Source organism: Dermacentor silvarum, chromosome 6, assembly GCF_013339745.2.
Source record: "Dermacentor silvarum isolate Dsil-2018 chromosome 6, BIME_Dsil_1.4, whole genome shotgun sequence".
NCBI lineage: Eukaryota > Metazoa > Arthropoda > Arachnida > Ixodida > Ixodidae > Dermacentor > Dermacentor silvarum.
Window position 1 is genome coordinate 149249508 of NC_051159.1, and position 27953 is coordinate 149277460.

At 46.0% G+C, this 27953-nt stretch overlaps 1 protein-coding gene across 2 annotated transcripts in view; it reads right to left on the bottom strand.

The window, feature by feature from the left end:
• The window catches only part of LOC119456212 (condensin-2 complex subunit G2-like), a 91437-nt gene that overhangs the window by 38714 nt on the left and 24770 nt on the right, over positions 1-27953 (bottom strand). For both annotated transcript variants that reach the window (XM_037717847.2, XM_037717846.2), the window contains exons 9-15: positions 26580-26672; positions 11793-11915; positions 8251-8346; positions 8052-8135; positions 5586-5735; positions 2323-2548; positions 402-631 (exon numbers count right to left, since the gene is read on the bottom strand). In XM_037717847.2, coding sequence (XP_037573775.1) covers positions 402-631; positions 2323-2548; positions 5586-5735; positions 8052-8135; positions 8251-8346; positions 11793-11915; positions 26580-26672 — 1002 coding nt within the window. The remainder of the gene's footprint in view (positions 1-401; positions 632-2322; positions 2549-5585; positions 5736-8051; positions 8136-8250; positions 8347-11792; positions 11916-26579; positions 26673-27953) is intronic.

Here is a 27953-nt window from a genome sequence, read left to right on the forward strand (position 1 = left end):
ACTTGCGCTTGCTGCCAGCGTTTTGACAGTCGTTGGCTGCGGTCATTCAGTGTGATCTATTCATGTTTGCTTGTGCACGATGACACCACGATTGTTAATTCAGTTAGTAAGCCAATGTGTCCAAGTTTATGCAGCCGATAAAACTACTATCCCTACTCCGAATAGCGCTCTACTAATTTGCTATCGCAATCAATGCTTCGCCTTTCGGGCGAAACTGCGACATTTTTTTAGTGACTTCGGATGGCACGTTTTCCCAGTTATATATATTTTCTAGTAATCTTCCCCAGAACATATGAATGACGTTCCATTGTAGTTGGCTTTTAGCTGTAATGCAAGAAGAAAACGAAAGAAAGAAAGAAAGACAAAAAAAGAAAATGCCATAGCAAATAAGGTATACTCACATCAGTTGTGAGCTCCTTCCGCATAGACAAACTGCTGTAGGTGACTGCCAGTGTCTCAACAAGTATGTGGACGGACTTCTGTTCCATAGGCTTTTGGTCCTTGTACACTTCTATGTCATTCACCTGACTGTCGGCAAATTCATCTGGCAGGAGGTTCTCTTTTGCACATGTCTTTCTGAGCACTGCTGAATTTTGCAAAAGCACTTTGCAGATGAGGACCAAGAACTCAACTGAAATTGACCACAAGAAAAGGAAAAGGTTAGCCAAGCTTAGTTTTATTTGGCTGCTGTTCCGAATTTGTCACTCAATATCATCAAGCAGCTTCAAATGATACCAACTCAACCCTCGATGCCTGCACCGAGGGCAGTGAGGGACGCACTGGACAGTGAATGTTGCAAAGAAAGCCATAATCACCTGGCCACCGGAATACAGTAAACCTTTGTTTTAGTTGTCAAGAGATAAAGATTTAGCACATGCATTGACTTTACTTTTGTCTATAGCAACAACTTAACAATGGTAAACATATCAGGATGCATGCAGGCATATGTGCGTGCAGCAATGCATCGACAAGCTTTCTTTGGTCACTTGCGAATAAAGTCAATTCCCGTGAACTTTTCATTACCAATTATTGAAGCATTTAAGCAGTCCCTGCAGAGTCCGAATTATTAGTCAGCTACTGTAGCGAATTCGAAGTGGCCGAGATTGTGCTATATGTCAAGATGAAAGTTTTACAATCTTAGAGCCTTGACCACAAACGCATCCATGCACATCTTGTACATGAAAAAACGAGTCTGCTGGAATAAAAATTTAGCTGGGTGGATGGCACCATGGATAAAATTTTGATGCTTCAGCTAGTAAACTGTTGCTGATAAAATGAATAATACGAAAAACAAATAGCTTACCTTGCACCATTTATCTCTTTTGTTACCTGCTCCAAATATGGACAGTTTCGGTGCTTTTATGTTTTAAAATTTTATTTCAAGATGTAGTAGCCACAACATGTACTGAGATATATAAAATTATAGCCTGATCACTGGTGTTTTGAATGAATGTATCATAATAATTGCAGACAATTTGAGAATTGTCATGTGAAACTTCGAAGAACCACCTCAAGGAACACGAATCAAAGTAATGATTTGCTAATTTTAGTATAAGTACTGAGAGTTTAAAAAATATACGAAATATGCACCTGGTTCCTAGTCCCCACTTTTGTAAGTTGAATAACGTAAACGAATTATGAAGATTTTTTGCTGTCAATACTAGCTATAGCTAGTACCCCACAGCATGACTGCTGTAGTAGCACAAAGCTACTACAGCGTCTACAACGATATGGAGACCTGCAGGGCTGACACCATAGAAACAATAATTGAGGTCCTCAATGTGCCTTTGCAGGCTCCAGGAGCTACAAGAACGAGCTTCGCATAGGACACAGCTGATAATGCACCGGATAGTCTGACGCATTCACAATTTTTTTTTTCGCCAGCGCTGGAGTGTGCACAGCACTGGCAAGCAACAATTCAACAGCTCAAGCAAGATTGCATAAAGCCACACATTGCATGAAAATCCAAGAAATGTCTTGTCTGCCTTTCCATTTTAATACCATTTCATTTATTATTTTGTGTCATGGATATTTGGGTGCACCAGGACTAGCAGGTTTAGAGTTCAGTGGATCACTTCTGTCAAGACAAAAGTATTTTTCATGGTCCCTTTGAGTTCGTCAGGGCCATCTACTGTACTTCAGTCGCAAGCATACAAAGAAAAAAAAAGTGAAGCAATCTTTGAAGGAAAAAAAAAAAAGTTTGAATTTGGTTTAACATTTCACAATTTGCACAACTAATCCCCACCATTACCCCTAAAATCAATTACTTCACGATAGGCACACCCCTAGAAAGTGAAAAGCAAAGTTGAAATTGGCACGCACCAATGGGTTTCAAAGGTGCGATGTGTGTCAGTTGAGAGTAGAATACGTGGAAGGCAGTCGGATTGAGGGAGTACAGGAGCAGGCAGCGCTCCAGGTTCTGCCTACGGTCGGCAACGTCTGGGTTGAAATAGCTGTTCCGCAGCAACGTGGCCACTTTCAGGGATAGCTGTGGCTTGCCCATGGCCATCAGCGTCAGCAGGACCTTGGGGTCAGCTTGCTCCCAGAACTAAGGGTGGCAGTACATGAAATGAATGTTAGTACTGAAATGGCCAATCTCACCGCAGACCAATTTACCACATTTGGGGTACACACGCAAACCTGGTAAATACTTTTAAGCATTGACAGCTAACTGCAATGAACCTGCTGCTGACATGATTAGCTCCAATACAGTGAGCTTCCGATTTTTCAGACTCCCTAGGGAGTCACGAAAATGTCAGAAAAAATTAATGCATGCCTTTTACTGCCCCCAAGGACTCTTTCGGACCTGCGGTCACAGCAAAAAATCCAGAAGATCACACGGCAAAGAGTTTCTGCATTCAAAATTTCATACGTTCTTAATACAGTGACTCTATAGGGTACGTGGTGGTGACGCGAAGGCATCTGAATTATCGGGCATGCCCGAAACGGCGTGCGTTGACTATAGTGTGCGGTCGCCAAGAACACTTATCAGAGACAACGAGCAGTGAATATCCGAATGCTTTTAGAAAGCTATTCGCATTATTAAAGGAATGATGCACTTGATAGCATATATTTCTTGCAGCGGGAATATTTATGTTGCTATGCTGTTTCATTGTGTAATCCTGTAGAGAACAAAGCCATTAACCAGCACATCTGTAGTGGTAGTATAGGTGGACAACACATGCTTGGCATTTAGTGACAAACATGTCCCTGCGACTCTGTTGTGAGTAAGTTTATGTCCTTTGTACCGGCAATGAAAGTCCAACCTCTGACCATCGAACACAAAAACGGGTGAAAGAGCCAAGGAAAGCTATTCACTTTATGAAAAGCCAAACGATGTAATGGACGATAAAAGTTGAAGGAATAAGGAATGAATCCACTTACGAGCTCTTGTCTATTTCAATACAGCTCACAATGTGCCAACTTAGGAAGAACTAGAATATCGCCAAATCATGTGCCGGTGAGGGAGGTGAACTGGCAGCCGGCACCGTGAGGAAAAAACCAGATCTGCCAGCACAAAACAGGCCAGATCGCAACCCTATAAAATATCTAGACTCAACTCAGCCTACAGATTTTGATAAGCCCTAACAGCCAAAGTATACAAGAAATGCTTTTAAATACTTGACATCATGCTGACTGATGTTTCAGTACAAAATACAAGATTACAAAGCTTTTCTACATTTTTTTACTAGCTTTTACAGCTAATCAACCTTTTCTCACCAAACGTATTAAAATAGTTTTGAAAAGAAAAGTAACCGAGTCTCAACTGATTTAGTGTTTAATAGACCTTTACAGTGTTTGGACGTTTCTAATCAATCTGTATGGTTTCACAAAGCGTCACAGAACTTATTAAAATGCAACTTATTAGTTTGAGCGCTAGTACCGGTGTGCGATTTGGACACCTATTGACTACACAGAATGTACTTCATTTCATCATCCATTAGTGTTGCCAGAGCACTGTTGGATTAACTGTGACATGAACAAATTCAATTCATATAAAAATATTCTACAGCACCTAATGTGCACAAATTTCGTCAGCTTCCCGTCACACATACGGTTTACCATGCAATGCATAATTCAAGCTAGAAAATTTGGTGTCACAGCCACTAACCTAAAGAGACAAATAAATAAAGCTGTACTAGCAATTTGGCAAATATCAAATAGTATTGGCAAATTACCCTTCAAAATATTTAAAAAGCCACTCTTTTAACATGAAAGGAGTTTCGATAAGGTGAAAAAAAAAAAACTAAAATATGCGGGCCACCGCCACCTATGTACAGCTAACCATGACGTCTTAGATTTTGAGCCTGTGCCAGCTCGAGCCTAGTTTTTATTGGTAAAGATGAACTACAGCGTGTTCTAAAGGAGCGAAAGATTGAACTTAGCAAGTTTACTTATACTGTGCAACAACAACCCAAGCATGCAAAAATACTTTGATGTCACACTGACACACTGGCACCGCAATTTTGGTGTGAAATTCAAGAAATTGAAGTTTGGCAATCTCGTGTGACAAAATTAATGAATCAAGTTTAGGAAAGTTTAGAAAAAATACTTTATCAGTTTAAACTAATTTAGAGTAGTGAGCAATGACAGCAAAATTGCAGTTCAGCAGATGCCAATGTAAACCTTATACAGTCCCGTATCAACTTGGTTTGGATGGTTTCAGAGGATTGATTCTTTGTACCTTTATAAGATTACAAGCTACACCGAAGTCCTGAAATCTAGGAACAAGCGATTAATTAGCAAAATAAAGAAAAAGGTAATGGTGCGAACACATCAATGCTACACATTGATTGGTGGGACAGAGCAAGTAAGAAAACTGCACAGAAATCATCAGAGATGACAGTCAGCGATAGCTAGAGTGACTATAAGCAATCACACACACACACACACAGAGAGACAGACAGACACACACACACAGAGACAGACAGACACACACACACAGAGACAGACAGACACACACACACACACACACACACACACACACACACACAGTCATACAGACAGATAGACAGAAAGTGGCAAATGACCGCGCAGGAAGCTAGGGAAGTTTTATTAAAATTGAATGGTGCTGGAGCGAGCACAGCTGGCATTAACACATGCTGCACCGAATAAGCACACAAGCAGCTAGGAAAATTGCACTGAATCCAATTGGCACCAACGCAATTCTAACTGACACCGCTGCCGCCCTCTCACTGCTCCGCATCTCTCTTCCTCGTTACACCATGTGTGCTCTCAGTTTCATGGTGCGCCTGCTTTCCTCCTTGGCACCTTCACCCTCTTCACATCAGTCTCTCTCCTGACACTCCTCTAATGCTATGCAGCTAGCTAAACCATAAAATTCCTGGAAAAGAAAGAAAGCTATCACTTTAAAAAAAGTTAAGCCAGTTCCACGCTTGTGAAATCTGATTAAACAGCGGAGCTCAGCAAGCGTGGGTGCATAGCATAGTGGGTATGATGCTCGCCTTCGGACCGTGAGCACCTGGGTTCAAATCCTGTAGGGATAAACCATGACTCCGTAGGGATAAACCTTGACGTTAAACAGCTCCACTTTTAAAAAATGAAAAAGAGAGAAGATACTGTGCCTTGAATCCTGGTATACCACGAGCTGCAGACAGGAGGGAAACATAGGACACCTGAACAGCATAAGTGTCATAGAGGCTGTCTTTCCTCCTGGGAATGAGGGCCTTGAGCAGCATGTGCGTCTCTGGATTGCTGACCATGGCAGCAAGTCCCTGCAAGAGAAGCGCTGTGTTCGAACACCACATTTCTAAGAAAGAACAATGTTCGAGACCTCACTGCCAACCTGTAATGAAATTGCTCAAGACTTTCTGGCATGTCCTGTTCTAAGCTGTGCAAGCAAGAGTAATACGAGGGCTGCTATAACAACTGATTAAAAATTGTATTCTGGGATTTAACGATCTGAAACGGTTCAGTAGGTTATGAGGGAAACCATAGCGGAAGGCTTTTGATTAATTATGACCACCTGGGGTTCTTTAACATGCACTTAAAACTAAGTACACAAGCATTTTTGCATTCTGCTCGCATCAAAACGCTGACGCAGCAGCCAGGAATAGAATTTGACCTCATGTTCAGCAGCAGAGTGCCATAGCCACCAAGTTAGTATTGCCTGTGTTAACTGTAGCTGCACTGCCCTACCATTGGTCAAAATCATCCCAGACATCTTGCACACGTGTGCTCAAATCATGGCAGTCTATCGAAGCATTGTCTGTCGGAGAGTTACCCAAGACATGCGTGAGCACGTAAACACTACAATAGTTTGCATGTGCACTTCCACATGGTAGATCAGAAAAAGCTCACAAGTCTCGTTTTGGGAGCTCTTACAAATTCTCAAAAGGGGTTTCCACTAATATGTGCAACACAAAATAGACTAACCTCAATTTAACAATGACATTCTTTATTTAACAAAGTGCTTTAGATTACCTGACATATTCGTAGAGCTTGTGTTTAAAACCTCTAAGCAGCAATGCAAACTGAATGTTTCGCCCAGTTTAATGAAGTTATGTGAAAACATATGTGAAGTTATGTGAAGCATGTGAAAACATAGGTAAAGAAACATATCCAAGGAAGCCTGTTGAGTTAAAGCTGCCTTGACATTTCTACACGTTTCGCTCCAGTAAAACATTACCTTGCTTCTATGAGGCAGGCCGTTTTACGAAACGGTCTGTTGCAAGGTGTCAGCATTGCAAGCTCCAGTGATGGTTCTACCAAAATAAGCGCATAGTGGGCTCGCAGTATACGATAAGAACACATACCTGCACGTAACGGAGCCCTTGCAGGCAAAAGTTGCATCTTGTTTTCGCTCTTGAATGAGTCGCACGAGTGCTTCAAGAGTTTCCAATTTAACTAAATAATTCTCCAGTTCACTGATTTCAAGCAAGGTTTAGCTGTACCAGTAATGCATAGTAGCAGATGCAAGTTCAACATGCTGCTGCACAGCAATGAAATTACTTATTCATGGCACAGCACCTTGACGAAATTATGTCAGGCACATCCAACATAAAATACAGTTGAACCAACTTGCAATGATCTTGCGTTGCACTATGATTTTGAGTTACACTACGGTAAGCGGAGATAAACATGCATGGGCATAACAGTTCATCGCAGCATACAGAGATAGAACGTTTCCACTCTACCAAGTTCACCCCGTATCCAATGAGACTATCTACTGCATCAAATAATAAAGGAGATGCCTGGGCAGTAGAATTGCCGGCATGCTTCTGCAAGGCTAGATACGCCGATGGCTAGCACCATCCACCTCCTCTGATAAGTGCAGATGCAATGAACTACCGATATAATGAATGCTTTCCAATGAATTATGGTGTTTATTTAAATGAATTCAACTGTTACAGGAAACGATGTCACATTAAACAGCATGGGTAAACAAAAGTGCTTTAACAAGCTTCCTCGACTGCAGGAACAGGAAAAATGCAGTGAAATTACCTCAGTCTCCAATTTCTTTTTGACGGCAGCACCTACATTTATCAAATCATTTCATTTCACAAAAATGCGCCCTTAACAGACCACACAATCTTTTATGAAGGTTTATGCATTACTTACATACTACTTAGCCTTAGTGAGAAAGACCTACATTAAAGGAGCAAGTAAAAATTTGCTGGGCCAAACGTGCTCTGCTTGTGTGCAAGTGGTACACAGCAGAAAAATGCAGACGACAACAGGAGTCACGCGAGAGTTCACGAGAGCTGAATCCGATGGGGTATATAAGTGGTAAATAAAAGTGCCAACTGGTCATTAAGGTTGAATGACAGCATGGTATATTAGAAGTAGGGCAATTTCTAAATGCTGGCGTCAGCATGACAAAGTTTTCGAGCAGGCTTAGGCATTACAACAACTCTTGTTTCCTGTTTGTACCTTAACTGTAACACAAACATACGACAAGAATAAGTGGAACCTGAAGTATTGATTGCTTGCTCTTTCACTGATTAATCGAGCTTTTATTCTACCTATAAGAGTTTGTCAAACTGAATCAACTAAAAAAAGCAGTCTTCAATATTCGAGGCCTATCTCACCTGGTTAACCCGAATTCTCGATTCGGTGGAGTTCTTGTCTTGTGCATTCTTCTCAATCAAGACCTTGGCAAGAGATTTCCGTTGCTGTTGCAAAGAGAGAAGTGTTGCCAAGAATACATTTCAAAAGCTGTAGTAAACATAATCTTCGAGAAAAAATAAATAAAGAATGTATTTTAAGCATTGATGGAGCTTCACTTACATAAACAGGAAATAGCTCATAAAAGTCAGTCATGACCCTGAGCACTCCTCTGACAGCCAGTGCTCGGATGTCTGGATTCCCATCTGACAGAAGGTTCTGGGGGAAAGAAAGTCTAAACTGAAACCAAGTCACTTCACACAGGCATGATGTGAACGAAGGCTTGCCCATGCAAAAAGTTTCAAGTTTATTTCTGGAAAGTTAATACAGAAGTGAAGTAAGCTGGGCAACATACTGCATTTCTGCATCTTCAAAGGCACTCGCCATACATCAAGTGTACTTGGACAAACTACGCGACACTTACAGTTTACACAAAAGGCAACTTTTGAATACAACACGCCACTGAACATTAATTTGGTAAGGTAACAGCAGCACAAAAAGAAAAATGTACACAAAAAAATTTGCACTTTTGCCCGAAAGGCAAAGCATTGAATGCGATAGCAAATCAGCAGACAGCTATAAGAAGTAAGGATAACAGCCCTATCGTCCATATAAACTTGTTCAGTTGGGCTTGTTACTTTAGTTAGTAAGCGAATTTTTACGAGTAACTTAGCGCGATAAGAACACAGACACAAGAAAGGGAGACAAAGACAAGCACTACTCTCAACTGGTTAATAGAAGGGAAGGATTCTACGTATATATCTTCTTGTCCCACAATCGCATGCCGAACAATAAGAACGGGCACATGTACATCAAAGGCGGTTGCAAAGAAAAAGTCAAATTCAGAATCAAGTACTGAGATAGACGGCTCACTTGACCACCCTTGCTAAAGAAATCAGGAACAGCAAAGAAGCAGTTAGATGGGCTTTTTTTTTTACCGCAATAACAAACAAGCCCGAGATTCCTTTCAGAACAATTGTTAGCGAGCGCAGGGTGTGGCAGCACTGCGAGAGCTTTCTTTTGAAAAAGCTAAAGAAGCTTGATGTGGACGATCCTTTCCGTGTGAAAAGTTCTTCGAAGGTTGCACAATTTGTTAAGTGTAATGACGGTGTAGAAATTAACGCGACGGCGGCGAACGAGCCGTGCCGTCGTTCCTACTCAGAAGGCGGCGAGCCGAGCGGAGGCTGCGACGACCAGCGTCTCAAGCTCCTGGAACAAGACTGCGCGTGTCGAGCTTGCGCTTCAAACAGGCGCTGCGCTTCTTTATTGTTTACTTCCTTGACTGTCGGCGCCAAGGCACCAGTTGGGAGCGCCGACCAAAGCGCCCCGCGTTGCAGCGTCGGTGGGCGCTACATCGGCATTAAGTACGATTTCTCTGTTGATGTAGAAAATCTTTTCTACTCAGTTCCTCAGGATAAGCTTTTGGTCTCCTTAAGAGAATGTATTGAGTAATGATGTGGTCGACTTCCAGAACACAGCGGGCCTGTCAGTGGACAACTTTTTAACATAGCCTGAGTTTTATTTAAGTGCGACTTTTATTCTTTTTAACGAGCAGCCATATCTGCAATGACGGAGAGTGCCTATAGGTTCATGTGTCCCTCCTATCTTATGCAACATTTTTTTTTTTCTTTTGTTGACAGGTCTTTGGAGCATGCTTTTAACAGGGGGCAAGTTTTGAAGGTTTTTAGGCATGTTGATTTTTTAGTGCTTAAACAGGGTGACCTTACATTCCCTGCTATCATTTCAGAAGCTTTTAACAACGAAGGCCAAGGGCTCGTTTTTACGAAGGCCACGGGAACATTTTTACGCATGAACTCACCGACGCCACAGGTCGGTAGTTCTTAGATTTAAAGCTGTCTTTTGGTGTTGGTCACGTCTGCTGGGCTTAACCGCGTGCTTTGAAGCAATTACTGCCTTACGATACCGCACATTCTAAGGTGGTGAAGCGAGCAGTAGGCGGTCTGTGCTTGGAATCAGCTCTGCGCAAATCGTGCAAGTACCAAATGCAGTCTAGTTTATGAAATTAAGTAGGCCGCCTTTTGGCAGCTGGTTTCCCTTTGACGATCGTCAACACTATAGCCGAGTCTCTGCTGCAAAAAATGAAGCTTGAAGCACGAAGGGCAAGAGCAGAGGTAAAATGACCGAAGTTGAGGCCGGAGGTTATACCCTATGAGCACAAAGTGTCACACAACCTTAAGAAGGTTGCTAACCGTCATGGAATACCTCTTGTTTTTTTCTGCGCCCAACAAGCTTTTAAAGCTGTGCTCTCAAGTTTGCTGCGAGAGCAGGCGGGGCTGCCGCACCAGGCATGAGAAGCCTTTTTGTTAAGTGCTTCAGAGGGGTTGCCTATGCCATCCCCTTGCACCCTTATGGGCAGTTGTCTATCGGCCAAACCGAACGTTGCATGAACGACTGCTTTAGGGAACATGCGCAAAAAACAAGCAAAAAGGATAAGGGCGCACATATGGTGGCCCATGTTACTGCATGTGGGTGTTATGCTCGATTTTCTGAGGCAACCATTCTGGGCAGGAGCGGCAACACTTTATCTAGACTTGCACTGGAGGCCTTCTTTATCAAGAAGAGCAGAGATCCGTGTATAAGTGAGCCATCTATCTCATTACTTGATTCTGAATTTGACGTTTTGAGAAACCGCCTTTGATGTACACGCACCCGTTCTTATTGTTCGGTAAGCGCATGCGTGACTAGAGGATATAGGGTATAGCATGTAGAATCCTTCCCTTCCATTAAACAGTTGCGAGTAGCGCTTGACTTTGTCTCCTTTTCTTGTGTGTGTTTTTTATTGCGCTAAGTTACTTGTTCAGTTATGGAAAACCAACTAGCCCAACAATTAATTCTTCTAACAAGCACAGTGCCACGCGCACAGGTAGACACGAACACATCTCACTCGAATACCGCGGAGGCTTGGTGTCAGAACGCTGGAGTGAAGAAGTGCAGCAGAAGCATAGAGCGAATTGATCTTTGTGCTGCCTCTCGCTTCAACATGAAGTAAGCGTCAAAACCACAGCGCATACGAAGCTACCAGCACTCTGTGCACTTTGTCTACATCGCAGATCACTTTCAAAATATAGTGCCCGCGCCGTACACAGCAGCCGCCGGAGTAGAACGCACCATATTCCCGTCCCTCACCCCTATGCCTCGAGTGCGAGGGAACACCCCCGTTTTCCTCCCTTGCGTGCGCGAGATATTGAGCCACGACTGTTGGCTGACCCTCGCCAGATTTCACTTGCACATACAGCATACGGGGCGCCGCGACAATATTATCGTACTTGGAGTTTATACGGAACATCACAGTGACGCCGACGGCAGAAATGCACCTGGAGTGCCTATATAATTGCCATCGCAACAAATGAAAGTGTGTAGACTAAACTGCCGGAAATTTACCTAAAATGCAAAAGCAAAACATACAGCAAATTTGCCTCAAAAACAAGTGAAGGCACCCATATCTAAGCACATACAGTCAAACAATGATATAATGAACACTATGGATATAACAAATTATCCGATAAAACAAAGTAATGTCTTAGTGATAGCGGCATGTAACAAATATTGGATATAATGAAGGCATGCTCGTTTTAAATGTGGCTTTGTTCTAATGAGGTTATGCTATCAGCAAATTCACTCCACGAAAACATTGAGAGACTCACGTGCATCACTTCAAAGTGTGCTGTCAACTCCTGCTGCTGCAGTGCAATTTGAGTGTTCTCCAGAAGAGGGAATGTGTCAAAAAAGATCCTGGCCGCAGAGTGGCGAACCTTGTAGTGCCGTGCCTGAGTTAAGAGAAACAAGGGAACAGTATGTAGACCGCAATTTCAATCATCTTTCCTTCGTTTAAGCATACTGCACACAAATAGACTAACTATGAAATTGCAAAAAAAAAAAAAAAAAAGCTTGTGATGCCAATGCTGAATTATGGATAATGCAGAGTAAACCGATCATTGGCAGTTAGATTGCCAAGCACTGCTAGTCCCATCAGAAGTGCTAATTATTCACAAACAAATGTAGACACTCATTAAGCCATCAACAATCATTAACTAGTTTACAGAATGCGACATTTCATGCCACACTGCGATGCTACCAAGATAAGGCTTAGTGTTGTCACCCATTAAAAAAATGTAGCAAGTTCTGGGCATGTCCACATGAAAAGGGTCAGCAGCAGTGGTTTTTAGCAATCAGAGGTCAAACATCAGCACTTCTCTAAGACAGCCTGTCTAATTACAGCTGAACCTCCGTGCTAGTACAACGAAGTAAATCTGAAATGTTTCTCATCGATAACAACATGCCACGAATATACGCTTATGATAAATATCGGATATAAGTAGGAGTGTGTGAATACTCTAATATCACCAAATCGAATGCAGTGAATGTTTGAATAATTTGATTTGCAGATCGAATATTCTATATTCGCAATGCACATGGACGATGGGGCACAGGAGGTGATCCATGATCGCTGACCGCGTGTCCGGGTCTTAGCATGCCGAGCTTATTCTCATCGGCTGTGGAACAAGGCAGCGACGGCGCTACCTTTCATGAAGCAGCTATCTTTAGCAGACATAATGCACCACCTCCAAACCTGTGAAAAAAGGACCCCATGCCTAATAGAAGGCAAGAAAGTTCTGAATGCCAGCTATCTCATTTGTTTCTCCATCTCAGCATTTTTCTCACTGGCCGCTCCGCGGTGCAAGTGTGTGTGCATTGGGAATATTAGGTGTAGAGACCCATGCAGTGTCACATGTCGCGTGTGCTGCGGAACTTCTCGTGCTTGATGCTGCCCAAGCAAGCATTTCACTTCATTTTTAAAGAGCACCCATTTTCGTGTTTTCAGGTCGCCTCAGCTGACGCAGCAGTGGACTCACTGCGAGTGCTCCCCGACGTCGGCCCAATGCGGGGATCACACTCACAGCACCCAAACACCGCAATTCACAGAATGGCACCACATCGGCTGGGTCTGCCTCTGTCAGAGCACAAGGTTCGTCCATGTTGACAGAACCGAATGAAATTCTGGTGTTTTACATGCCAAAACCTGCGATAAGAATATGAGGCATGCCACAACGTGGACTCCGGATTCATTTTGACCACCTGGCGATCTTTAACGTGCACCCTATGCACGGTACATGGCCATTTTTGCATTTCGCCCCACAGAAATGCCCCCACCAAAGCCAGGATTTAATCCCACATCCTCAGGCTCAACAGCTTAACACTGATGCCACTATGTCACCACGGCGGGTGACCGATAGAAATTCTAATGTGACGTGGACAGAGGGAAAGGCAACAAAGGCAGTGCGCATTTAATAAAGTGTGAATATTGGGCCGATTAGCTGCTGATATGCAGTTGGATATGTGTTGATACGTGTTGATACGTGTTGGATATGCAGCGATGAACTTCACACTGCTTCAACAGCAGTCCATCTAACCTGCACGCATTATTTCAGGACCGATCACTGATGAGCTACTCGTACGAACATATTAGTGGCAAGCATATCACGACAGCTTGCGGCTTGTTACCATATCGGCCAGCGGCAAATTTTTATCCCAGCCACACTGCCTAGGCCATTATGCCTAATCGGCACAGCTTCATCGGGCATGAGCGACTAAAGTTACGGTTTGGCGCTGCAGCATCTATTTGCAGCAGCCACACGACACTCGGAAAGCTGACAAACCCCCTCACAGATGAACGCAAGAGCATGCAATGGCGACAAAGTTGCTCACGGCCGCCATCTTTGAGACACTGTGCGGCAGCCTCTCGTTCCCAACACCAATTGTAGATACACATTGATTTCTTTTTGTAGCTTCGAGCATCCCATCACAACACCATACTAGCTTTGGATTTATCCGGCGGGCGTGAAAGTGTCATGGCCAGTTGTATGTACATTTGCGCAGATGGTGGTTAAACTAGAGGGGGAGTAAGCGTCGTGCAACCATGCAGTGACCCTCGAAACGGCAGCTTCTTTGAAAAAGGTAAAAAATCACTGTGAGCCTGACAATGAGAGGGTGCGAACGGCACCTGCTATTTACTGTCGGCGCCACATGCGAAGCAGTGATTTAGTCACGTGATGTGCAGTTCTTTTGTCTGTCGCGCAGATGGACCTTACAATAACTTACCATTGGGATAGCCCTTCTGTAGTTGAGAAATGGAAAGCAAAACTTTCTAGGCAATAAATAAAAGATTGCCACAAAACACAGGTCCACTGTTAAACTGAGAACCGTACAACAAAATCTAACTAATTCGCAAGTTTCGGAGGGAAAAATCATTTGATTCTATTCAACAGAAATTCTATTGATAAAATATTTTCCAGACTTTCATATACTAAAACAGAGCTGTAATCTGTGCTGGCATACTAATTTGGTGTCCCCTTTATTAAGAGTGGACCGTACCGTATAGTATTTTGATTTCTATGAGCCTAAGTTACCGATAGCTTCCAACATTCTTGTTATGCAATGCATGTGCAGTGCCATAATTTCTTGGCCAAAAATTTGTAAACAATAAATTTAGGAAAATGTTTCTCATTGCAATACTGTAAACTGTCGTTACTACGAACCCCAGATTAACAAACTTTTCAGAAATCCCCCGCTAACTTCTTATAGTATCAATATAAAAATATTTCAGTACTACGAACTTCAGAATACCAAAACTTTTCAGAATAGCGATCGTTATTCAGTTCCCGTGTCATGTTACCAACGCCTCAGTACTACTAACTAATATTCCAAAATCTGGGGATTTTAAGATTTCCATGTATCTAGTCACCAGTCATGGCAGCCAAAACAGGAGGCTAGCAGACAAGGCTGAGACAAACACCCGAGAAAGAAGTATGTGGGCACACAGCATCGGCACGTCGGAAAGTGGGGTGGCCGGCTCTAAAAAGGCCAATCGCCCACTCTAATCACTCCACGGGTTCCGAAAAAGACTCAAAAGCAGCACGACAATCACGTAAATCAGTGAAAGCGGAATGTCACAAGGGAAACTGCTGTCACCCATGCGCATCCAGGTTCTTCGTGCACATCTTTTCCGTACCAGCCATCCCTAAGGATGGCAGATGACACGCCGGCACACATTGCAGTGGGTCTGTCCCTGGTTTAGGACGGCGCCCTTGCGCTCTAAAGAGGCGCAGTGTGCCTGAAGGCCCCACGTGGACAGGTATTACAACAGCACAGCTCAGTAGAGCTGCGGGACTAGTGAGGCAAGAAGGCGCTCATCGGGTCAGGCACCACCACAAAATACTTTCGCTCTCGATTTGCGCTTTTTCGTTCCGAGGCAAGGTAACAGTGTGTCAGCTGAAAAGTCAGGCGAGCCTTTCTTTCTGAGAAGGTCCCGTAGTGGCGACTGTCACGCGCAGGACCGTTGCTGAGGCGATGATGCATCAGGTCTTGCAAGTGCATGCTTCGCCCAGACAATGTCGCCTAGCAACGGGGGTGCGTCTCTTCCTTCTTTCGCCCTTCTTTCCACGCGCCTCTTTCAAGCTTTCTGCGGCCATACCAGCTATGCCGCCACGTGCATGGAGAACTGTAACCTCCTTACTCGCGGGGTAGTCACATAGTCACACTTTGTACTTTACGAGCAGTGTCATTTAAGCACGCTTGCGCGAATCAGTTGCAGTGTCCACGGCAAGGAATGTGAAAAACAAACAAAAAACATTGCGCTTTGGAGGCGAAATAAAGCTTCCTTTTTGTCAATAGTTTTCTCGGTGTGAGCATGTTTTCAGCACGCCAACTTATTACATGATGCTTCGGTGGTACGTGGGGCCGGTATCTATGGCAAATAGCAACAGCATGGGCTGAGAGCTAGCAGCGACATCCTCATGGATAGCTCATATGGTGACAACTTATGAACTGATGGATTATTGGGCTATTTATTATTATTTGATTGATGGATTATTTATTATTATTTATAAATAAATAAATGGTTAACCTATTGAAGGTTGAATTTTTTTGCCAAATGCGACCTCCAAGGGTCGATTTTTTTTATTGCCGATTTAAATTCTTCGAAAGAACCTATTTCGAAAAACAATGGTCGTAACTTTTTTAGAGTGAAAGTAAAGCGACGAAAAAATCGTTTGTGCTGTAGAATACACAATGTTTTTTTATAAGAAGATAAGCGCACTGAAAAATAGTTGTGTGCACATCCGGAAACCGAAACAAGTGAGAAGATTTCGTCTTATCGCCATCAAGGTGCAATAAAGCTTTTGTGGTCTCCAAAAAAGGAAACACAAAAACGGCAGCATCATATACGCGCCTGCCCAGGAACAGGTGTAATCGCGCCGCGGTGAGCAATAAACGATGGAGTAACCAGCGGTCACCCTTTGAGAGATTTGAAACCAGATAGCAATTCGTTTAGTGCGTGCAACAAGCGGGAGCCGTCGCAGGAGAAAACTAAAACCTGCCGCCGCCGCCGGGCGTGCCCCTGGATGTGTGAACGATAGCCGACGCGCCGTTGCCATAAAAAAAAAAAAAAAAACGGAAAGGCATTGGCGCAAGCAAAAAATTCCACGTGCTCACGTCGAGCGGCAGCACATGCCAAGTGAAAGATATGATCGAAAGACGCGTTTTTTAAATGCACAAGCGATAACGTACATGCACGTCATTGACCATTTTCAAGATGTTCATGGAGGATGTACATGTATGTGAAAAGGTTAATTTTGGGGCTTTCAATGTAACAACTTTTCAGAATAACAAACCATTTACCACGGTCCCCTGCAGTTCATTATATAGAGATTTCACTGTATACGGCTTCTTTTTCTTGAGTTGATATTTGATTGAGATCTATTCGGTATTCGTACACCCATAGATATATAAGTTATAAAGAAGGTATTTTCGTACTGGATGCAACTGCTGTAACAAGGTACGACTATATGCACCATCATCACAAGATTAAGCAGTGGTACGTAGAAGGGGTGGCAGAGTATGAGCAATGGGTGCACAAAGAAAGCGCTGCGCACACTTTTTTTCTGCAGATGTGTTCTGTGCACACTGCATAACTTCATAGGTACATGTCTGTGAAACATATGCTGATCTGCACCTAATGCATGTGGCATTCTTATGGCAACCATTGGTCATGCCTCAATGAAGAGGCTATGTAGTTGCAAAGGCAAGCCCTACAATTATCTGACAGTAACCTGATTTGGGTACAGTTAAACCTGCTTATAAATAACCTCCATATAACGAATTCCTGGATATAACGAAGTTTTTCGATTCCCCGCCGTTATTCCATAGAAGCACATGTATTTGAGACCTCTACGTAACGAAGTGGCAGTGGGAGACCTCCTCGATATTGTTACGGTGAGATGCGTTTATTAATGGAAATGATGGATGCGAGAGGCCTAGGGACCGATGATGTCACAGTCCGAACTCACGTCGTCTTCCTTCACTTTCAATCGTCCTCCTGTATCGTAGCAATTCCCCCCTTTGCAGACGATGCCCACCGGGCGAGTCAGTTGGCGTTCCGGTGGTGAAAACGCTTAAGACGGGCGACATGGACGACGTTGGTCTTGCTTGAGCAGCGGCCAGTAGACAAGAGTCGACAAATCACGTACGTGACATCACTGAGACGTGCCATAACGACAAAGGGGCCGGTGTAACGGGCCAAGAACTTTTGGTATAGGCCGCGCTTCCGAAGTGGCGTCCATAGCCACACCAAATCACCTTTCTCGTACGATACGTGCTGATGGCGCTCGTCATAACGGGTTTTAGAGCGTTCTTGGGAGGCAAAAGTACGAAGGCGGGCGATGCGCCGGGCCTCTTCTGCGCGGCAAAGTGTTTCGGCCAGAGAAGTTTCGGCGGTTTCGGAGAACGGAAGGATAGAATCGAGAGCTGTACGCGGTTGGCGGACGTATAGGAGATAAAATGGGCTGTATCCGGTGGTCTCGTGTTTTGCGGTATTGTAGGCGAAAGTTATGAAAGGCAACACAGTGTCCCAAGATTTGTGAGCGGAATCAACATCGTAACCATGTTGATGAGAGTTCTGTTGGTCCGTTCAGTTAAACCGTTAGTCTGTGGGTGGTACGGGGTGGCGTGACGAAAATGAGACGTAGAAAGCCGGAGAAGCTCTTCAACCACATCGGCAACAAATTGCCGACCACGATCACCGATAATAACACGAGGGGATCCATGGCGTAAAATGACGAATGAGAGCACGAAGTGTGAAACTTCAGCGGCCGTTGCTGTACGAATCGCCGCACTTTATGCATAGCGTGTCAGGTGATCGATGCATACTATAATCCACCGGTTGCCTGTCGTTGATCGCGGCAGAGGGCCGAGCAGGTCAACACCAACTACCTCAAACGGTGAAGCAGGGGGCGTGATGGGATGCAGAAGTCCGGGAGGGCCGCTAGTTGGGTGCTTGTAGCGTTGACACAGTTCACAGCTCGCAACGTACGCTGCTACACTTTGGCGCATCTTTGGCCAGAAGAAACGTTCTTGTGTGCGCTGAAACGTCCTGGAAAATCCCATATGTCCAGATGTAGGGTCATGGTGCATTACTTGTAGCACATCACGTCGCAAGCTTGTCGGCACGACTAGAAGCAAACGGGCACCCTTGCCAGAATAATTTTGCTTGTAAAGAATGCCATCCTTTACAACGTAACGCCGTTGACCATTCGCTTCGGAGATAAATAGAGGAGCCAGACTGGTGTCGCTGCGTTGCTCCGTGCGAAAGGTGGTAAGGTCAGGAAATAGAGGGTCAACAACTGCTAGGTATTCATCGAAATTGTCTGCGTCACACTTGGTCGTCGAAAGGGGAAGCCTTGATAAACAATCAGCGTCAGCGTGACGACGGCCGCTCTTGTAACACACTTCAAAGTCATATTCTTGTAATCTTATGGCCCAACGAGCAAGACGGCCGGATGGGTCGCGTAGTCCGGTGAGCCAACATAACGAGTGATGGTCGGTGACAATTGAGAATCGGCGTCCGTAGATATACGGGCGAAACTTGTGGACAGCGAAGACGACCGCGAGACATTCTTGCTCCGTCACCGTATAGTTGCGCTCAGGTTTACTTAAACAACGACTGGCATAGGCAACCACATGTTCTATGGTGTCATGACGTTGAACCAAGACGGCCCCGAGGCCTATACCACTGGCGTCGGTGTGAAGTTCGGTTGCAGCAGATGGGTCATAGTGGCAAAGTAAGGGCCCTGAAGTCAGTACAAACTTGAGCTGCTTAAACGATGACTCGCATTCTGCTGACCACTGAAAAGGCACGTCCTTGTTGAGTAGACATGTCAGGGGGTAAGCCAGGTCGGCAAATTTAGGCACGAAGCGACGGAAGTACGAGCACAAGCCCAAGAAACTTCGCAACTCTCGTAGTGACTGCGGTTGTTTGAAGCTGCTAACTGCAGCGACCTGCTAAACTGCCAACTGCTCAGAGCGCTTCTTCAAAGATGGGTCCCCAAAGCAGCTCTTTACTTCATCCACGAAGTCTTCCCATGTGGCTAGAGTTTCTTTGTGGTTTTCAAACCACACGAGCGCCGTGCCTTCTAGAAACAATGGCACGTTGGTCAGCCGGGTGTCCGAATTCCAACGGTTGTATCGACTCACCCGATTGTAGTGGTTCAGCCACTCTTCAACGTCTTCTCCGACCTTTCCGGCGAAGGTCCGTGGCGCCATGTGATGTTGCCATGTTGCGCCAGACGAAGTCAGCGCGTTGTCACCGTTAGGAACCATGTCCATTGGAAGCGGCGGTAGTCTGGCCAGGCGGCGGCTTCGGCGTATTTTCAGATGTTGCGCTTCCGTGGTCGTTCGTCCTGGACTTCTCGTCGTTACCCAGCACCTCCACCAATACTGTTACGGTGAGATGCAAAGGCAAGCCCTACAATTATCTGACAGTAACCTGATTTGGGTACAGTTAAACCTGCTTATAAATAACCTCCATATAACGAATTCCTGGATATAACGAAGTTTTTCGATTCCCCGCCGTTACTCCATAGAAGCACATGTATTTGAGACCTCTACGTAACGAAGTGGCAGTGGGAGACCCCCTCGATATTGTTACGGTGAGATGCGTTTATTAATGGAAATGATGGATGCGAGAGGCCTAGGGACCGATGATGTCACAGTCCGAACTCACGTCGTCTTCCTTCACTTTCAATCGTCCTCCCGTATCGTAGCAATATAATGAATTTCCCCCTCTGACCGCCTAGAGATTTCGCCCCAAATTTTGTCATTTTTGCGCGAGCAGCAACCGGAAGCACCTTCTCCGCCGCGATGAAATGCGAAGCGAGCGCATGTGTGCATGCGTGCGTGTGCGAGGCGGCCCTGCATCCCTCGACCCGGCGATTTTGCCGCCCCGGGCGTGACCTTTCCCCCTCCGTTCATTCAAATCTGATCCTGCCGCTTGCTGCAGCTGGCCTAGCCCGCCAAGCCGGCACTCTCTCCTTTTCCAGCTGATGTTGCTGACGCGCTGAAACACGCTGTGGCACATCAGACTCGATGAGCGCAGACATGTGCTGTCAAACACTGGCGGCGTGTGGAAGCGCCGCTGGAGAAGCGAGCGAAGTGACCTTCGTGCTGTTGTCTATCGCTTCAACGCAAACTGAGCGCCGAGAACACACAGCATGCAGAAAGCTACGAGCCGCCGACGCACCTACAGACTCTGCCCCAACGCAGATCGCGTGCCGCCCCGCTATCCCTCCCCCTCGCACCCTCGCCGGTGCCTCGAGCGCAACGGAAGAAGGCGCGCTTTCTCCCTGCTTTTCTTGGGCGCACGAGATTTAGACGCGGTCGTCGGCTCCCCTCGCACGTTTTCACTCGCACATACAGCATACGGCACGCGGCGACTGCGCTTTCGCCCTTGGACTTTAGGGTACGGCAACGCTAGCGGCAAAAACGCGCAGCAAAAGCAGCAGGAATCGGGGGTCTTGCGGCGTGCCGCGCGAAATGGGTTCTGCGGCAAATGCCGCGTGCCGCGAGATGAAGAACCAATCAAGAGCGACGAGGGTGACGTCACGGAGCCATCACAACCGGAACGCCGCCGGTCCGCGGTGGGTTTTCAATCGATGATCGTCGTCTCTCGCATGAAACAACGAGCGCTCACGGTGTTGCTCGCCCATTCGGAGAGCGTGGGAGATCTTATCGTGCGGCCGCGCGGCGAGAAGTGCGTACCACGGTGGCCTCGCGGCAAGGCGCTGACGCGCGGCAACTTGCCGCTCGCTGCATGAAGCGCACATTTTTTGCCGCTAGCGTGGCCGTACCCTTATATACGGAATATCTACGAGCCAAAAGCAATTTTAGGGCCACAACGCGTCATGGACACCATCTTTATATAGCAAATACGGATCTTAAGGGCCATACTTTTGCTGCCGGAAACCGAAAATACGTCATAGTAGTCGCCCCCGGCACTTTGGGCGGCTAATGACATCGTCAAGCCACCAAGCCAAGTGACATGAAAAGTCAACATGGCCGCTCGGGCCGGCGCGGGGTGGCAGTTCGCAACGTATGATGCGGGAACGGTTCCACAGTTGCGACGCAACAGCGGGGTTACCAATGCATTGAGTTCTAAGGGAGCTGTGCCGGAACCGGTCGAAAACGATGTAACAGCCGGGAAAACGCAGCCCCCGGGAACGTAACAGCGAGGTTCTACTGTAACACTATACGACGCCATCGTGACGGTCGCTCTTCGTTTCCGATGCCTCGCGCTTGTGCGAAATGACACGCGTCCACGCATCCGGTACCTGGTGTGGCATTCCGAGGATGAGTGCTTCGACGAAAAAGGAAAACGGGTGCGCGTTACAATTGAGGGTGCGTTAGAATCGAGTAAATACGGTAAACGTTTATTTTTCGAATTTTCGTGCCGAACCTGCATATAATGAAGTCCTCTTTATAACGAAGTTTTCTGGGAATTTGTCAATTTCGTTATATCCGGGTTTAACTGTACAGTAAAAGCTCGATGATACGAATCACACGGGGTCACGAAAAATATTCGTATTAGCCGAAATTCGTATCATCGAAACACAATTAAAACTACTGTCGAATCTCGATAATTCGAACTCGAAGGGGCCCGAAAATTTGTTCGAATTAAAAGGACGTATTTTTGAAGTATTCGTGCACCATAGCACGATGCACGAACGGTGCGAGTCGTGAAATATCGCGGCGCGCAAGCGCATAGCAAGCGCGGGCCACGAAACTGCCCACGCCGGCTAACGCGGCTAACGGTCGCTTCCCGATAACGAAGAAAACAAAGCTTCAGGGAGCGAGCGGGCGGCGCCGGCACGCGGGTGCGCGCGGAGACCGTCGAAGGTGAGGGAGGAGGGCGGCAGGGAAGCCGATTTGGCCGCGTCAACTCCGCCGCTTCGGTGGCTCCCCTCGCCCTCCCTCTCAACTCCCTCGTAGCTCTCTCATCTTCGACTCCGTGCGCACATCTCCGTGCGCGCCCGCCGCCGTGCTGGCGCCAGCTTATTTTAGCCGCCCCCTGAAGTTTCGTTTTCTGCCGTTATCGAGAAGCGAGCGTTTGCGGGCGTGGCAGTTTCGTTGGCCCGACTGTGCCTCCGCCGCTGCTTCCCTCTGCGCTGCTGCCGCAGCGTGCAAGGTCAAGGGCTGCAGAAGATAGCGTCAACCTTTCCCTTTCCCTCAAGAACCACTTATCAGGTCAACATGTGACTAGAAAATAGAGAAGGGTTCACTGCCATTTTATCCGCGTGGCTGAGACGTCGGCACTATTGTGTGCTAGAATACGGTTGTCTAGAACACTCTAGTCGGCACGTACACGCTTGTTCCGGCGCGATGCAGAAACGGCGACCTTGCAATTTGAGAGAGAGTGAAATTTCCGCCGCGGGTTTTTTTTTTTTTATTATTATTCCTTCGCGCGCGGCATTGAGGGGTGTCTCCTGAGATTTTGCTCTATGGCGGTGTCGGAGCAATGCCGGTCGGAGGCGCCGCCGCGTGATTTGGCGCGCTGCTAAGAGCATTGTCGGTGCGCGGTATGTTCGAAATAAGCGCGTTCGAATTCGCTTGCTTCGCGTTGACGTTGAACGAAAGCACGTTTTTCATGATAGTCTCGCTGTGCAACAATTGTGCTCAGTGTTGACGTTGCGAGGCCTAGCTCCTTAGCCAACTCCGTCCGCTTCCTCTTGGGATCCTCATCGACCTTTCGAAGAATGTCTAATTTCTCTTTAAAGGAGAGTGCTTTCCGCTTGCGAGACATAGCTCGCTGCGACTAGGCAAAATGGTGCAAACACGAAGAACGCGGCCCGAAGCGCAGCAGCCACTCCATCTGACGGCTCGCAGAAAAGGAGAAGTACAAAAGCGCCTCCGCTTCAAACTCTTCGCGCCCAGTCGCGGAGTCCGCGCTGTCCGGCGCTGCGCCTCCGCACCAAAAGAGGAGAGAAAGCGCGTGACTGCGCGTTGTTCTCTTTCGCGGCCGTCGGCGGGGCGGCGTTTATTCGTATCAACCGACGCAGGCTGAAAATCGATTCGTAACAACCGTTCTCTAGCACGTTGCAAAGTAATGGGGCTCGGCCGGGACCACAGAAAAATTCGTATCATCCGGAAATTCGTATTAGCCGTGATCGTATCATCGAGCTTTTACTGTATAAGGTACTAGGCTAGACATTGCATTATCATGAAGTCTTAAATATTTTACTGCTGAGTGTCCCCGAACTACGCAGCGCTACCTGGACGAATGACAATGAAAGAGACGATACGAGTGCTGACTGTCAACTCTCAAGCACGCGGAACAGCCCATGGCATGCGCAGTGGGAGTTGTATACGTCATTCCAATTTCATGCGGCAAAAAATATTATGGGCAGACGGGGCGGTGCATCAACATTTGCCCCAGGGAGCACCAAGCCGTTACCAGAAATTCAACCGGTTCAAGTCTGGCCCATGCGAACCAGTGTCTGAAAAAACTGTGATACTGTGTAAAAATAGAAAGCAAATCAACTACGAGATTGTAGAAGCCTACTACATGCATGTTAACTCACGCGCATGCGTCAGCCAGACCTCTATCTCTCTGCATGACAAAGAAACTAAGTGTTTGGATGGCAACATAGGCTGAGACGCTTTCACCACTTGTACGCATCACATGATCACATTACGTGTATACATATTCACTTGTTCGAAAAAATAAATCAGTTGTCAATCAACGCTCGTATGGTCTTCTGTTGTCGTTCGTCCGGGTGGCGCTGCCCACCCCTAAGAACACATTCAGTTACCAATTCACCCAGCTTGCTGTGTTAAAGGGGCCTTGAACCACTTTTTATTGAAGTGAAAAAATGCGTTTGAGGTTAAAACAGGCTATTTCAGAAACACTTTGCCACAAAAAGTACTTCAATGTGTTCAGCAGAAGTGGAGTTATTGGCAACCAATGGAGCGGGGTGTGCCCACAACACTCCACCTACTTAACATCACCATGGCACGCAGTTTAAATTTGATTTTGGATGTTGACGTAGATGCCACTACTACCAATTTCGGCACTTATGATGCGCCAAACGTAAGCCAGACACAGTTGTCCTCAACGAGTCTCAGTGCACTCAGCCAGCGGACTCAATGCAGCCACGGTATTTACGCTACGTAGCAGACCACAGCTACATGCAACTGTAGAGGGTATACGCAGTGTTTGCTTTGTGCACGGCAGGGCTTGAGTGCATGCTTGCACTCATAGGCTCCAGTTTGGCAGCACCACGTGGTGTGGACCGGCTTTGTACTGCACCAGCTTGACCGACAAATAATAGCCACATCCAACTTGAGATAACGGCCGCTTTAAAATGTGCAATACGTCTGCCACGGAAGGACCAGCCAGGACTGGGCACGCGTAGGCAAGCATGCATGTGGTCTGAGCTTAAGTTTTGCATGGTTTAAAGCTAGTTGAGTCTTGAAAAGTAGTTGAAATTAACGACACCTGATGGCTACGACACAGATAAGCAGGGTGGCCAAAGTTTAATTCCTACGCTGGTGTGGCTGCGGCCGAGTGTGAGCAGACGACAGTCGGCTTCTTCCGGAAGCATTGAAATTCGAAAGCAGATTTTTGCTTACTTCAGCCTGTTTATTAAACTGTGTCAATAAATATACACAGTAACAGTAGGAAGAAGTGCACCGATCCAAACACCCTTCTTGACCGACGTCAGCGTGATGGCATTGCAGCCGCAAAAGGGGAATCTGCTATATTACGAAATAAAGCATCCAGAAGAGTAAGGAGCAGGCTTCTGTTAAGAGCGTTTGAGAGAACGGTGCCTTCGAGCTCCGCTTGCGAGCTCCACGCAATATGCACGACTGCAAAACTTGGCTGAAATGTTCACAGCAGCGTATGCTATCAGCGAACTACAGTTTTTTTCACCAAGCCCGAGGGGTAGTTCAGGACACCTCTAAGAGACATATGGCTGGCCATGCCATGCCTTTTGTGCAAGTCTCCCAGGTACAAGAGATTCAGTCAACTGCGCAACACTAGCTAGATTAAAGTGCTGAAGGAAAATTAACCTTGCAAAGGCAAGGCACACTGCACCATATGATATACTGGATGTTCCAGCACATGCGGTGCTATACACACAATCACACAACACCAATGTACTTTCACACTTAATTGCGACAACAGTGCTGATCCCCGTTATTACTACCACGAGATATGGGGGGAACACTGCAGATGTGGAAGTGACAACCATGACTGCTTCAACAAAGCAATTTGCAAAGTAATTAGCATAACGAAGTAAATGCAAAGCATGCAGATTGGCTGGTCATACAGAGTGCCAAGTGCCTCAGAAGCAACTCTCGTGTGTCACACGAGAGTCACACATAAACGACGGTCACACATGAAGCACCAGTGGAACTAAAGCATGTGAGGATGAGCTAACATGACTTCACCACGCTCAATGTCCACAAAGGGATGCAGCAGCAAATTTCGTAGACCTAGCAACACCATGTGAAGAAGCCGCCAAAATTAGAGGTCAAGGAAAACATCCATGTAACAAACAAATAATATGGTGCCCCAGCACAACAATCATGGCTTGCACACCAACCGTTCTGGAAAAGTTTTTGTGGGAAAATAACTGTGGCATCCTCCATGTTGCTGCTGCGATTGCAGTTCTTGGAACTGCAATCGCAGTTGGAGCTAGGCAAAATATATTAGCACATGCTAACAGGAGATAAGGTGCAGGAAGGCACCTTACCTTGATCCCAAACCCAGTGCATAGAGAAAGCGTGCCTTAGGAAGTAGCTCGAGGCCTTGTTTGACACATTAATAAATGCAATGGTTGACGGAGCTGGCCTAGGACCACAGCACCCCCATGCATGAGACATTCAAGCAGGTACCTCCACTGTTTGATATAAACAAGCTAAACTCTCATCAAAACATCTTGACTATAGAAGTACACAGGCCCGGCTGTAAAGCACTGGTTACTGCAATAAATGCAGTGCAATACATTTGAACAGTGCAACGTCTACATGATATGAAACTTGCACGGGCAGTAAATACACTAGGCCTTCACTCACATTCAACGAAGAGAGAAAGCGCTCACCTGGAGGCCTCGCCAAAGGATAGGGTAGTAGGCATGGCACAACATGATAGCAAAGGGTCTGTCCTTTCGCTCAACATGCAGGACTTTCAGAAACTGAAATGAAAGAAGAGGAAAATGAACAATGAAGTCTTGTGCAATGCGCACAAACACACAGAAGCAGCTGAGCACATTTTCATAGGAACTGCCTTTAAGCAAATGTTCAGCTATCACAGCTTCACACTCAAAACCTACAGCTGGCATGAGCATTTTATATATTTATGCAGAGCCATGATTAAATTGCCAATGACAACCGATACTGTGCCATCAAACTCATCAGAGCATCATAGGACAACCTGGCACAAGGTGATTGTATGGAAACATCAGTTGAAAGGCCAGGCCATTCCAGAGAAAGTAACACAAGGGTAGGTGATGACAGCACTGAAGTATGTCAGACTAAATAAGTACTTGCAAGTCAAACCTCAAAGTTGAGCAAGTTTATGGGAATTCATGTTACTGAAAGACAGTAACATGAACTTCCTGGGCACCCATGTTTGATGATAGCTGTCTCCCCGTGCGAGCAAGAGGAAAGGGAGTGGAGCAAGCTCGCTGCAATACGATCAAATGCGGGGAAGGGGGGTGGAGAGAGGGAGTGGGGGCAGGTTGGCGCGAATCTGCTTTTCTAGTGCAGCCATGGCTGCGCATGGCCTAGATTTCAGAATAGTCTGCTAGCAAAAGCCTATAATACAAACCATAAACTGCTTGCGCACACACAAGTATTGATTGCTTTCCTTAAAAAAGTTATGCACATCCACTACAGAGAATCAGAAAAATCAGATCGAATTAGAAAAAAAAAGACATCTAGTACCCGCCTATAAAGCAAGAATGGCAAGAAAGCTTTGTCCTCTTTCATGCACTATGCCAATGTGCACCGATTTAATAGCACTATCACCAAGACCAGCCTTATAGGAAAGGCTTCAACACTACTTTTGAACCAATGCACTTGGGCTGGCAGCACAGTTCATGCCCTAAAGAAACGGAGTGCAAGCTCCAACAGGAGAAGGACACCAACTGCTTTGTGCTCTACCCTTTTCAAAACAGTATGAAAAATGTAGCCACTAGTGAGTACTACATTTAGAGTCACTGTACAGATTTGATGGGTACAGTAACATAAAACGCAAAACAAGTACATTGAATTAGTACAAAAATCCCGCCCAGTCAGACATGTAGGTTGACTTTGTATTACAGTTAAACCTCAACATAATAAAGTCAGCAAAATTGGCGATTTCCTTTGTTATATCAAAATTCTACCTTTTGTGCAAGTAATTACCGTAACCGGGTAACCGGGGCAAACCGGGTAACCGTAACCGTAACCGGGGCAATGAGGAAAAAGCAAGT